This window comes from Zea mays, chromosome 2 (genome assembly GCF_902167145.1).
Source record: "Zea mays cultivar B73 chromosome 2, Zm-B73-REFERENCE-NAM-5.0, whole genome shotgun sequence".
Classification (NCBI taxonomy): Eukaryota; Viridiplantae; Streptophyta; class Magnoliopsida; order Poales; family Poaceae; genus Zea; species Zea mays.
In genome coordinates this window covers 162,064,883-162,077,864 of record NC_050097.1, presented here as the reverse complement: position 1 = coordinate 162,077,864, position 12,982 = coordinate 162,064,883, and the positions used below count along the sequence as shown (strand labels likewise).

Below are 12,982 nucleotides of genomic sequence, written 5' to 3'. Positions count from 1 at the left end.
TTTTCTCTTGTTCTTCGGATAACTGAGAGCCCAACAGCACCTTCTGCTCTGCTATATCCTCACATAAGAGCATGGGCTTCGGCTGATCTGCTGAAGCTGCTTTCTCCCTTCTGAATTTGTATTGTTCACAAGCTTCAGCTCCATCTATGTTATGGATTGCTTTTGAATCAGTCCAGTTTCCTTCGGCCCTTCTGGCATCTTCCTGGCTTCCATGAATAGCGATGGGTCCTTGATCCGAAGGTATCTTCATGCAAAGATAGGCAGGGTGAAGAATTGCTTCAAAAGCATTGAGGGTGCCACGACCAATAATTGCATTGTAAGGGTATTCCATGTCAACAATGTCAAACACAACTTGCTCAGTTCTAGTGTTGTTGATGAACCCGAAGGTCACTGACATGGTAATCTTGCCTAGTGCTACAATTTGTCTTCCTCCGAAGCCACAGAGAGGATGTGTAGCATCATGAATCTTATCTTCTGGCTCTTGCATTTGTCTGAAGGCCTTAGCAAATATGATGTCAGCTGCACTGCCTGTGTCAACCAAGACATTGTGGACCAGAAATCCTTTGATAACACAAGAGATAACCATGGCATCGTTGTGTGGGTAATCCTTGAGCTGGAGGTCCTCTTGGGAGAAGGTAATAGGAATGTGAGACCATCTTGACTTGATGAATGGTCCTTGCACCCCAACATGCTGTACCCTTCTCTGTGCTTCCTTCTTTTGTTTCTTGTTAGCTGGCTCTGAGGACGAACCACCTGTGATTGGGAGCACCAGCTTCGGGTCCGAAGCAGCTCCAGCTTGATCGTTGAACGAAGCCATCAGCTCGAAAAGTGGAAGTGAGTTCACCGGAGGTGGGCGCCAATGTTGGAGACTCGTTCTCAAGTGCTATGAATTAAGAACAAGGCAACATAAAATGTTAAATGTCAACGTCCTTCGTCCATGAAACATTATTCCCTTGAGGATAATGGGTCTTGGACGAAGGTTGATGAGAGTAAAATTACGAAGTTTAGATCTTCGTACTAAGATTTCAATAGATATTGCAAGATGACATAAAATAAAAGGTACAAAAGAGATAAACAAGTCGTAGACGAATTATATTATATTTTCTTAATATATCCAATCATTGAATACAATAATACCTCTGTCTTGACAAAAGGTTGAATTCCAGAATATGCGATTGCAGTTACTAGAATCCGTGAACAGTAAGGGAATACTGTTCACTATTTATAGGCACAGGGCGCAGCCTGTGAGGGATTACAAGTATGCCCCTTATAAAAGTTTACAACATTGACTCAGACCTTTATGGACTAAAAAGTCATTCTATCTTTAAGTCGGTTTGTAATACCGAAGCTTCATGAAGAGGGACCTTTGGCCATCTTATACAAACAGCTTCAGCCGAAGGCCGCTTCTTCCTAGAAGACCTTCGGCGACGAAGCACAGGCCCAACAGTCCCATTCCACCCTTATGGTAGCACTGTTTTCCCGGGTGGTTCTCCATGTTCCAATTAACATAATGATCTTATCATGAACAGTAAATAACAACTAATAACAAAAGTATAATCATGAAAAATGTGTATCTCTATACCCAAATCCACATAGAGCAATAGCAGGTACTACCCAAATATTCAGTGGTGAACAAGGTATAAAGATAGTCAAACTAGGGTAACCTATTGGGTCCCATCAAAATTAACCTATGCAGATCATTATGATTAATCAGAACATGAGTGGGTAAAAAGAAGTGATCAAGGGCACAACTTGTCTGGCACTTGCGATTCCAGGTACCAACTTGCTCTTCAGGTAACACGTGTCCTCACTGCTAAACGTAGCAATACAGACAAACATGGTATAGGCAAAATTATCATCACACCAAACATAAGAACAAAATACATATTAATAATCTACATGAAGCTACGAGATCGTGGATACACGAACCACCAAAATCGGAGTCATGGTTACGAAGTTATGACTTATGGAAGATAAATGTGATTTAAATATTAAACTAGATTATAAATTGGTTAATATACATCATATGAGAAAATATACTCCAAATAGTTAAGTAAACTTTAATCCAGATTATAACTTGTTTAGAAATCATATTATAGTCAAATCGCTATCATGTCTAATTTAACTTTAGTTAAAAGGTATAATCTACTACATGGGATAAACAAATATCTAATTATAAGAATATGTTCTATGGTACAATTAATGTTTCCACTGTGCAGACAATAATTTTATGAAGCTAACGCAATTTGAATGGATCAAATCGGAGTTACGGTTCTCAAGTTACGATTTTTCGAAGTCATTAAATACTTAGTATAGAATAAATCAAGTGGATAATTTTTATCTAGGTTTCATGACAAAACAGGGTTACTAGATGATAAAAAAAAATAATATAAAATTTTTGCAACTAGAATGGATTAAAAAGAAGCTAAGATGAATTTTCTATGAATTATATAAGTTCTGGAATTATTTTTATACACAAAATCGGTCTCTAAATCTATTTTCCTATTTTCTTTAATTCCTGGACTAAGCATACTAATTCAGAGAAGCCTGGGGTTAAACTTACAAAAGTTTACTAGACTCAGACTACTACCACGGGGACTGCGGGTTCATTATGCAAAAACTCAGGGACCATTTTACAAAGCAGTCGCACCGAAGGGGTATGATTGAATGTCGACCGTCCGATCAACATCTGACCGCCCAGATTAGATATGCCCTGATCTGAACCGGTATGCATTCATATCCGTTCGATCGACGACCGACGACGTGGATTTAAAATACTCCAACCCGTCCCAGAATCGCCCGATCGAGATCAAACAACTCATAAACAGACTGGACGAACCGGCATCCAAATCTAATCGTGGCCACACACCCATGATCCAATGGCTCACACACTCCCCTCCCCAACTAGCCGGCTGCGCGGCGGAGATCTCTCCACCGTGGCGGCGATCCCGCCGGTGCACACCGACCCGACGCCATAGTGCCCGGTTCTCAACCACGAAAGGCTCTACTCGAAGAGAGGAATAAAGCGAATCTCCAGAGGGTGGTCTTACCGGGTTTTGTAGCGTAGAGGTCCCCGGCCATCGCGACACGTTTTACCACGACGGCGATGAAAGTTCGGTGAGCAATTGCCGGTACTTCCTCCCGCGATTCTGATCGACGCTTCCCTGGAAATGACCAATGCGATCCCCCGAAGCTCTGTTGCCATTCTCCAGTGCCCAAAAGTCGCTGCCGACGATGTGGTGGTGCGGCGGCATTTTTCCTCACATGGCCATGGTGGCGCCCTTGCGTGTGCAATCAACTAGACGAGAGGGGGTTGCCGGGTACATTTATAGGGTAGGGGGAGGACACCGCGCCGAGGGGGGTTGGTAGATGTGCGGCGCATAAGCAGGCTTCTGTTGCGCGGATGTTGAGCCTCGCGGTGTGCGCGAGATTCGTTGAGACCGAATCCGCGAGGTCAGGGACAGTCCTGACAGAGATGGTCCACCAGCCAGCGAAATAGGAGAGGTGTACGTGAGTGGGTGTTAGGTGAGGCTGAGCAAAGGGGTCCACCTGTTAGAGAGCACAACGCATGCCTGACCGATGCAGGGGGAGAGATGAAGACGGTGCTAACCTGTGGGTCCCATGTGGAAGTGCTATCAGTGCATGAGGTGGGCTGGCGCGACAGCATTTAGGTGGGCCGAGGGGAACCGAATTCGGTCCAAGTGGTCGTTTCGTTTTGTTCTTTTTTCTGATTTTAGTTTCCTTTCCAAATTTAAGAGTCCAATTCAAATTCAAATTCTGTTTGAGCTTAAGTTTTCCAAATATCTAATAAAAAATCTTAATATGAAGATAACGCCTATTATTTATTTATTTATAATATATATACTTTTATAGTGTATATTCTTTTTCCTTTACTTCTCTTTTCTTATTTCCCTTTCTATTTTCAAATTCTACTTCTCAAACCTAACTTGTCTTCAAAATTTGAGTACAATTGCAACAATACAAGACCTCCAACATGATATGCATATTTCTATATTTATTTATTTTATTTCATTATTATCATTTTTTTCTAGCAATTTTGGGCTTTACATATCCTGGCCCCTGGGATGGTGATATCCTGGCCCAAGTCTCAATAGAATTAATAGAGTATCCATACCAACAAGGTGCATCTTCTTTTTCGGAAGCCTATCTCGAAAGAACCTCCAAGTTAAGCATGCTTGGCTTGGAGCAATTTGGGATGGGTGACCGACCGGAAAGTTTTCTCGAGTGCGCATGAGTGAGGACAAAGTGCGCACAAAATACTCGTATTGGTCTGTGGGGACAATATATGACCCTAGAGAGCTGCCAGGAGTAAGTATCGTCGGTCAGGGATTGGACGGGGTGTTACAATTCGGATGGGTGCATTCCGCCACCCGGGCAGAGGATTTTTCCGCCTCCGACATCAGCCATAGTAAGTTTTTGTATTGTTAATAAATTAGGCATTTTTCATATTAAATTCTAAATATAAATCATGCAGACAAGTAAAGAAACTAGCATGCAAATCACTAGCAAACTAGTAAGTACTAAGTAGTACGCATAACATATTCATATCAACAGATAAATTGAAGTATAAGATTAGAATAAATGATGCATATTGTTTGAACATACTAGATTAAAGTGCTGAAGTGGCAAGGACAGTGTCGACGGCAGTAGTCGAGAAGAACATGAGCAATTGTGTGGAGACGTTTCCCAAAAACCCTTATTCACCCTCTCCTGGTGTAGGATCTCAAGGGCGATATGTTTCGGAGACCTGCTTGTTGGGGGTCTCCTTCTCTATCGAAGGTCCTTAGAATGAAGAAGGTCGTTTCTGATTCATCTTAATAGATACGCCAAAAGACTGAATGCCAAAGCTATAGCGAATACACAAGGAATACAACAGAGCTTCGACAAGAATAAGAGCTTCGGCTTATGGTGATTATGAAGGTCATACAAGAAACCAAATCAAATCAACAGTGAAAAGACCTATTTATCCTTAGATTCTGTATTAGAACAATGTATAGGCATTAGGGTCAAAATTGTATTTCTGCTTGGCCTGTGTCTCATGCCTATAAATAGATGAACAATATTCCCGTACTGTTCACGCTTTCATTGAAAGTCATCCCTGCATTATTTCCTTCGAGCAAGCTAAAGATATTAATAATGTAAAGTGATATTTGTAATGCTTCTTTGACATATGATTCAGATTATGATATTATTCTAACATGCCAAATGAAATAAATGTCTAATATAATGTTACATTGTTATATTACATTTATGAAAGATGAAGACATGTTCTACATCTCCTTCGTTTGAGAAACATTATCTTCAGAAGAAGATAATGCTTCGAAGGACGAAGGTCCTTAATATTTAATATATGTGTTGTCTTGTTTTTGATTCACAGCAATTGAAAACAAGTAAACAACACTGCTCTTCTGATTGCAGATGCACATTAGTGCTCGGGATGAAGAAAACTACAACGGCGACAAAGCAACAAACAGAGGCAAAACCTAACTCGTGTATTTGATATCTTTGGTGACGATTGTTAAGCTCAATTTATAGAGTCGTCTCCACGTTCTATGATTCGATAAGAACTCGCGTTACAATCTATTCGTGATCCAATAAGGACTCGCATCATGATCTGGTCATGATTAGATAAGGACTTTAAATTTAACAACCAAGTAACCAAAAATAAAAATAGCAAAAGAAAATCGCGCTCCCACAAGGTGACAGACCAGATTTTGGCGGTGTGAAACATCGCGTGCCCTTTGCCCTTCTCTCTGATAAGGACTCACGTCATGATCTGGTCGTGATTAGATAAGGACTCTAAACTTAACAGCCAAGTAACCAAAAATAAAAATAGCAAAAGAAAATCATGCCCCCGCAAAGCGACTGACCGAATTTTGGCGGACCATTCACACGCACGTCGCGCGCCCTTCGCCAGACCAGACGAGGCGAGCGCTCGCGTGCACTTGTGGTACTTCATTCTCTCTCCCCTCATCCATGACTTGGTGAGAGAGGGAGACCTTCATTCTCTTGTCATACATGAGCCTTTGCCATTTTCTAGGATTTATTTAATTTTCTCTATTGGGCTAAGCCCACAAATCCAACAATGGGATTATATTTTTATTTCTACTGGTGCCTATTGTTTATGAACCGTCAGTGAAAAATTTTCTAGAAAAATGACGATGCACTGTGGAGCATGCATGGTAAACATGTGCATCATGTTAGCCATGATAAGAATTGATCATCAAACTCATTAAACCTCAACAATAATTCTGAAGCATTTTCTAGGAGGTAAAACTAAGGTCTACTCCAGATTTGATATTCTAGCATTTTTTTCCTTTATCCTTACTTTGATTCACAACCGGGCTAGGAAATAGGAAATGGAAAAGGCTGAGGTACATAAGGACAAAGTCGTTGGAGCAATTCATTGAGGCGTGAGGGGGAGTTGCAGATCGATATAAATTTGTGACATATAAAGTCCATGCTCAATGGACAAGTTAAAGTGCTAAGTCAATGGAACCTGTTACACTATTTTAGGGTCTGTTGTATCCAGGAGCTAAAACAAACTGACTAAAGTTTAGTTCCTCTTTAGAAGCTAAAAGTGACTAAAATTGTGCTTTTTATTATTCTAGTTATTTTTAGCTCTTCATGTCTAGATTTTTAGTCTCTAAAGTGACAAAACTTTAGTCGTTTTTGTTTTAGCTCATGAGATCAAAACATGTCCTTAGTCGTGTGACAAACCGCTCGCCTATGTACAAGAATTATTCTGTGATAGTCAAGGCAATTTAATGTGTGAAAAATACATACAATGCGAATTTATGGTCAGTTATTGTGATGTTTTTTAAAACTAGTTATTATGATAAAACCATTCTCAATAGGAGTTTTATGTGAGTTTTATTCTCATTAAATGACATGTCACCTAAGCAAACAAGATGATATGACATGTAATTTAATAAAAAGAGATATATAAAGAGTTTAATAAGAGATAAAAAAATTTCATTGGGATAAAACTCTTGATACACTGTTTTGTAGATAAATGTTAACCTAATAGCTTTAGGCCGTGTTTGGTTTCTAGGGATAATGAAAATCTGGCTAGCAGAACATAGTTGATTTTCCATCTTGGATAACGTGATGCGAGAGACTATCCACAATTATTCAAGCTTAGGTTGGAATTTTTTGGATAATGTGTATGGTGCAGATTCTAATAATCGGCTTCAACTAAACGGCGCATAGAAATAGTATGATAAAAGTATCCATTGAAAATAGCCTAATGTTTGCGATACTAGATATGGCTAAGAGTGAAGTAGTCAATGTGTCTCCTCTCCCCTAAAAATGGTAATGAGCTCTAAATTTTAAACTATAAAATTTAAGAATCAAATCAAATTAGGATTTTAAAAACTATTTTTTCCATTTTTAAACTAAAATTAACTAAGGGTTTAAAGATAAATTATAAAGAAATATTTGGATCACCAGTACCACCCCTGCCTCTCTCGGGCTCGCTTTCGTTTCGTGATGCCCTATAGACAAACGGCCCGAAAACCTAACCTTGATGAGCTGGTGTCCCACGGCAGCTTTTCGTTTTTCGTGAGCTGGGCCTTCCATCATCCGCCTTTCCTCTCTCTTCCTCGTTATACTGGCCCACAAAAGCCCATAGCCCCTTACTCATTCACCTGCCTCTTCATCTCAGCCTCACGCCACGCACGCAATGGCTGGCGTTCGTCTCGTCGGCGTGCGTCCGTCCCCTGGCCGTCTGGAGAGGTGGGTGGGGAGTCTACCGGACGCGGGTAGCCGGGGCGGTCGCCCCACCTTGCCGATACGAGGTGTCCGCTCCTATTTCATTCGGTCCATTCCGCCTCTCGGAAGAGTTGAGAGAGGAGTAAGGAAGGCGAGGACCTCGCGCCCCGCGATGGGCGGCGACCTGTACGCCCTCGACTTCGACGGCGTCTTGTGCGACAGCTGCGGGGAGAGCTCCCTCTCAGCCATCAAGGTCTCCTTTTCCGTCCTTCGTCTTGTTTCTTCCGCCGAGCTCGGTATGCGTGAAATATGCAACTGCGTGTTCTTGGTTGACCCGGTGTGCTATGGCAGGCTGCGAAGGTGAGGTGGCCGTCGCTGTTTGAGCAGGTTGACGCCGCCATGGAGGAGTGGATAGTGGAGCAGATGTACACCGTAAGACTCCTCTGTTCCCCACCCATTACTTTTTGCTGCGTTTGCACCTACCAAGTTAGCATATCAATCATTTAGCAATGTCCGTTGGGAATAGTCTCACATTGTGAGTTGTGGGTGGACAATCATGGTTTATATGGTTGAGGTCTAACAGGCTAGCTTTTTGGAGAGTGCTGGCTCAACATGCCTAAAACTCGCTGATATGCGTGCGGGCACGTGTGTCGCAGTCCGACGGTATAGGTGGGCGCGTCGTGTGTGCGGGCGGCCTGACGGACACGCCATATGTTGGCGGTCGGGTTCCAACAATTGGTATCGAAGCCAGGTTGACCTAGGTTGGCCTAGTACATTCTCGGACGTACATTCTCGGACAGATTTCAGCTCACAATGTGTGAGAAGGAGATTGTTGGGAATAATCACACATTGTGAGTTATGGATGGGCAAGCATGGTTTATATGGTTGAGGGTAGAAACTCTAATGGGCTAGTTTTGGGGGGGAGTGTTGGCCCAACAGGCCTAAAGGCCGCTGCTATGCGTGCGGGCACGTGTGTCGCGCCCTGAAGATCTGGGTGGGCGCGTCGTGTGTACGGACGTGTGCGGGCGGCCTGACAGACACGCCATGTGTCGGCGGTCCGGTTCCAATAATGTCGTGGTTTTGCAAAATTGAATTTATTAGTTGTTCCTCACTTTGTTTTCCCCAAACACATGAAAGCTAACATACCCACTATATGAAATTATCACGGTACTACTACAAATGTATTTGTAGGTACTCCCTTGGTTCCAAATTTTAAGTCATTCTGGCATCTATAGGTACATAGATTTTACTATATATCTAGACATAATGCATACCCTAGGTACATGACAAAATTCATGTACCTAGAAAAGCTAGCATGACTTGCAATTTAGTGCAGAGGGAGTAGTTGTTTGATCAACACTTTCCTAAACATTTGAGCTTTAAATGTCTAGTAAAACACCAATGGCAAACTTTTTTTAAAAAAAAAATTGAATAGTTCTATAAATAAATTGATCTTATTTTCCTGGTGAAGCATAATAAAACCATGTCCTCATATTGGTTATATGACGAGGAACATAGGATTTTGCTTTAAATTCATTACATAGAATGTTTTGTGCTATTTCAGCTTCGTCCAGTGGTGGAAACAGGATATGAAAACTTATTGCTTGTAAGGTTGCTTGTTGAGATCCAGATACACTCTGTTCGAAAATCATCAGTAAGTTACTTTCTGCAATGCTTCATCTGTACTCTGTAGTGTATTCATCTGTTTGAATATCATGCCTGTCTTAGATGGTAACAGAATAGGCAAAATGGTTATAGGCTTCTAGTTTGATCAAATTTTTTTATTAAGGTAATATTTGCAAGGTTGCAGATGGGCTTAGCATCCAAGAAATATTGGAGAACTGGTCAAAACTGAAGCCCACTCTCATGGATGAGTGGCAAGAAGATAGGGAATCTCTTGTAGATCTCTTTGGCCGTGTAAGAGATGACTGGATTGAAAATGATTTTTCGGGCTGGATAGGTGCTAACAGGTGACTGATCTATGAAATAATTGGTGCCTATTTTCTTTTTTGGCTGAAAAATATATTCGGAGAAATTAAGTCAGATTTAACTAAACACTTCTTTTTTACAAGTTTTAGTTTGGTTCTATCTTCTGTTGAGGGGAACACTTCTGAACTTTCAGAAACATTCTCAGGCTGGTCATGGATGTAATCTAGATTGTACATTTTTGCATAGTAGCGCCCTTGGACAGAGCATACAAAGATAGTTTAAGAAAGTAGCATGGTTCTTAAATCGGTAAGGTGAGACAAGGCGTTGGACCGCCGCCTTGACGCCTAGGCAAGCAAGGTGAGCAAGGCGCCTAGGATTTTTTGGACGCCTAGGCGACGCCTTTAAAACACTGGAAAGTAGTAGCAGAAGCCTCATTGTATGCAAGTGGGACACTGGGACTAACTAGTAAATGACTTTTTAATTTGTATGTTTCAATGTGATATATTGATTAGTGGCTTTCAAATAAGCTGGAAAAAATGATCATTAATAGTTCCTGATTGTTGGCTCCATGTCTGCAACCTTAGCCTTTTATGTGCATGAGTGCCTCCAGAAGCACGCAAATGATATATATGTGCTTTGCTGTGAGTTATTGGCTTATTGCTTGCGTGTATGATTCTTTCTTACAAGTTAACTCAACTTTATTCTCTATGTGAAAGTTTTGTTTGACTTGAATAACTATAATTTTGTAAGTCGCTTCCAAGAGGGTGGCATATACACTTTTCCCACTCTCTTTTCAGTTTTAGAGATATTAAACGTTGAAAAAAGTTGAAGCAATGTGTTCACTTAGAAGTGTTTCATGTTCATTACACATAGAACAAAAGATATGTGCAACTCATGGAAACGATTACATGGCTGCAGGTTTTATCCTGGAACAGCTGATGCATTGAAGCTTTCAAGCTCCGAAGCATACATAGTCACAACAAAACAGGTCTATGTCATACATTTTCCTGCTGTGTGGCCTAACTTTTTTGTGATGTTCTGTGTCATGAGTTCATGGTTTCATTTCTCATTTATGTACATGTTTATGAACAACTGATCATTGTGTTTTGACAAATGATTCTAACAGCCATATTTAGGCTTTACCGTTTTGTTGACATTTTTTGTAATGGTGATTTAGAAGCTTATTTCCAGCTTTTAGTTAATTCAAAATTTACTTTGCAGTTCTGCTCCGTGGGTAATGCAGAATGCTTATCTTCTACTGATCACCTTTTAGTTGTCTTTCAGAGTAGATTTGCTGAAGCGCTACTCAAAGAATTGGCTGGAATAGACTTTCCCTCTGAAAGGATATATGGCCTTGGCACTGGGTTAGTACGGCTCTTATTTTCTGTTCCTTCACGTAGCAAGGATTATGGTACTGAATCTGTGATTTCATTCTTCAGTCCGAAGGTTAAAGTTCTCCAGCAGCTGCAGCAAATGCTGCAGCACCAAGGCCTAAAACTTCAGTAAGTCCAGTTTCACATGATTGAATTTGATACCATTTTACTTCGTTGTATAGGCAGTTCTGGCCAACACTATATAAATCCTCCATTCCTCCTTCCCCACCTAATCAACTAGTTGGGGCATACTCTATTGCTGTTAACCTAGGAATTACAGTTGTATCTTTGGTTTTGTTGCACCTGAACAGTTTCATCGAGGACCGACTAGCGACTCTGAAGAATGTGATCAAAGAACCAGCACTGGACAATTGGAACCTCTACCTGGGTAAGCCATGGTTCTAAAAAAACCCAATGATTGATTACTCAGTAGTCAAAACTAATATGTGTTGTTGGTGTTGCCGGATGCTGTTTGCTCAGTGAAATGGGGATACAACACACAGAAAGAGAGGGAAGAAACAGAGGCTATACCAAGGATCCAACTCATTGATCTACCAGATTTCAGTAGGCAGCTCAAATAACTACCAATGGCGTCGACTTGTGAATCTTGGAAACTTTGTTTTTGTTTGGTATACGTAACTAATGAACAGCAGAAATACTTGATTTTTCGATTGGATATCGTTGTTCACATATCCGTGTACTGATTTTTTTTCCAAGCATTCTCGGTAAACTGAGACGTCATGCCGTGAGCCCGCGCACGGGCTTCACAGCTCATAACGAGAATCGTTGCGGGAAAAGCACTTACCTCCTCAACTACAACTAGAAAATATGATGTCTCGACTGTGTTTGGTTTAAGAAACGAGGTATTACATTATTTACTTACTTCTCGTTTTCTTGTTTGGTTTATAAAATGGAATGAGTTGATTCATCACCATTTTATTTCTCATAGCCTAATAACCAGCAATAATAAATTTATGGAATAGACACGTGAGGTCGTCTACAACCTCAATTAAGAATAGACTCGTGAGGTAGTCTACAACCCCATTTAATAGAGGATCTCTTAAGGGTTTTCTATGGGCTAACAAAAAAATACAAAGGACCTACATGATTCTCCATATGCATTGTTTCTTAACTGTATTTATAATTTATGGGCTCAAGATTGTACCATACAATTTCTTTATTGTATTTTGTACTTAGAAAATTGTTTCACCATCTTAGGCTTGTACATCGCCTGATGCACTACCTTATTTAAAATAGATTGATTTATTAAACCAAACACCACATTAACTACCAGAACGAGTTTTTTTCCTCAGATGGTCTTCAAGGTAGTTTAACGGGACTCTCATTGGATGGTTTACAAAGCGATTTGATATGGCGGACACCTTACGTAGCCCAATAATTAGCTATATTGATACTGAAAGCATCTTGGTACTAAAGTATTCTAGTGTTTCATGATAATATAAGATTATTGTGATTAAGATGTGTTTTGCATTCCAAGTTAGAGTTAGATTACAATGATAGAGAATGGTTTGTATAGTTCCTATGCTCTGCTTGTGGATTTCAATGATGTTATTGAAAGGATGAAAGACAAGGTTAATAGTGACGTAGTTCTAAGTGTCAATTAATGTTAAGAGACACTTTAGAACTTTTATTTTTTATTGGACTGTACTATAAAAGGGTATGAACTAATAGCTTGACTTAGATAAGCCTAAGTAAGGGACTTAAGAGTCAGATTTTGTGAGATTAGCACCCTCATTACTGCAAACATGAGTGATTAGTATGCACCTATTGACCTCATTGATCTTGATAAAGTCAAGTTAGAGTTTGTGCTTATTACTCTTGGTGATCAATATTATCTAAACAGATTGATGGCGATCGAAGTGCTGTTATCACTCGAAAAGAATGTGGATGGTCCAGTCTGGGACGTGTATATGTTGTGAGTCAGC

The 12,982-nt window shown here is 40.5% G+C and overlaps 1 protein-coding gene across 1 annotated transcript; it reads left to right on the top strand.

Annotated features, from left to right (window-relative positions):
- Positions 1-7,664: 7,664 nt before the first annotated feature.
- On the top strand, positions 7,665-11,917 carry LOC100276370 (uncharacterized). Its single transcript, NM_001150176.2, has 9 exons — positions 7,665-7,987; positions 8,086-8,166; positions 9,299-9,388; positions 9,538-9,704; positions 10,582-10,651; positions 10,948-11,027; positions 11,103-11,165; positions 11,348-11,424; positions 11,517-11,917. Exons 1-9 carry the CDS (start codon positions 7,706-7,708, stop codon positions 11,615-11,617), a joined length of 1,011 nt encoding a protein of 336 aa, NP_001143648.2. The 5' UTR covers positions 7,665-7,705; the 3' UTR covers positions 11,618-11,917.
- The last annotated feature ends 1,065 nt before the right edge of the window (positions 11,918-12,982 follow it).

What these genes read in the sequence shown, in the direction of transcription:
- LOC100276370 (NM_001150176.2), top strand. Translation starts at nt 7,706, where the DNA reads ATGGCTGGCGTTCGTCTCGTCGGCGTGCGTCCGTCCCCTGGCCGTCTG. An exon ending in TAGTGGAGCAGATGTACACC is followed by an intron (nt 8,167 to 9,298) that starts GTAAGACTCCTC and finishes GTGCTATTTCAG; the next exon opens with CTTCGTCCAGTGGTGGAAAC. An exon ending in ATATATGGCCTTGGCACTGG is followed by an intron (nt 11,028 to 11,102) that starts GTTAGTACGGCT and finishes TTCATTCTTCAG; the next exon opens with TCCGAAGGTTAAAGTTCTCC.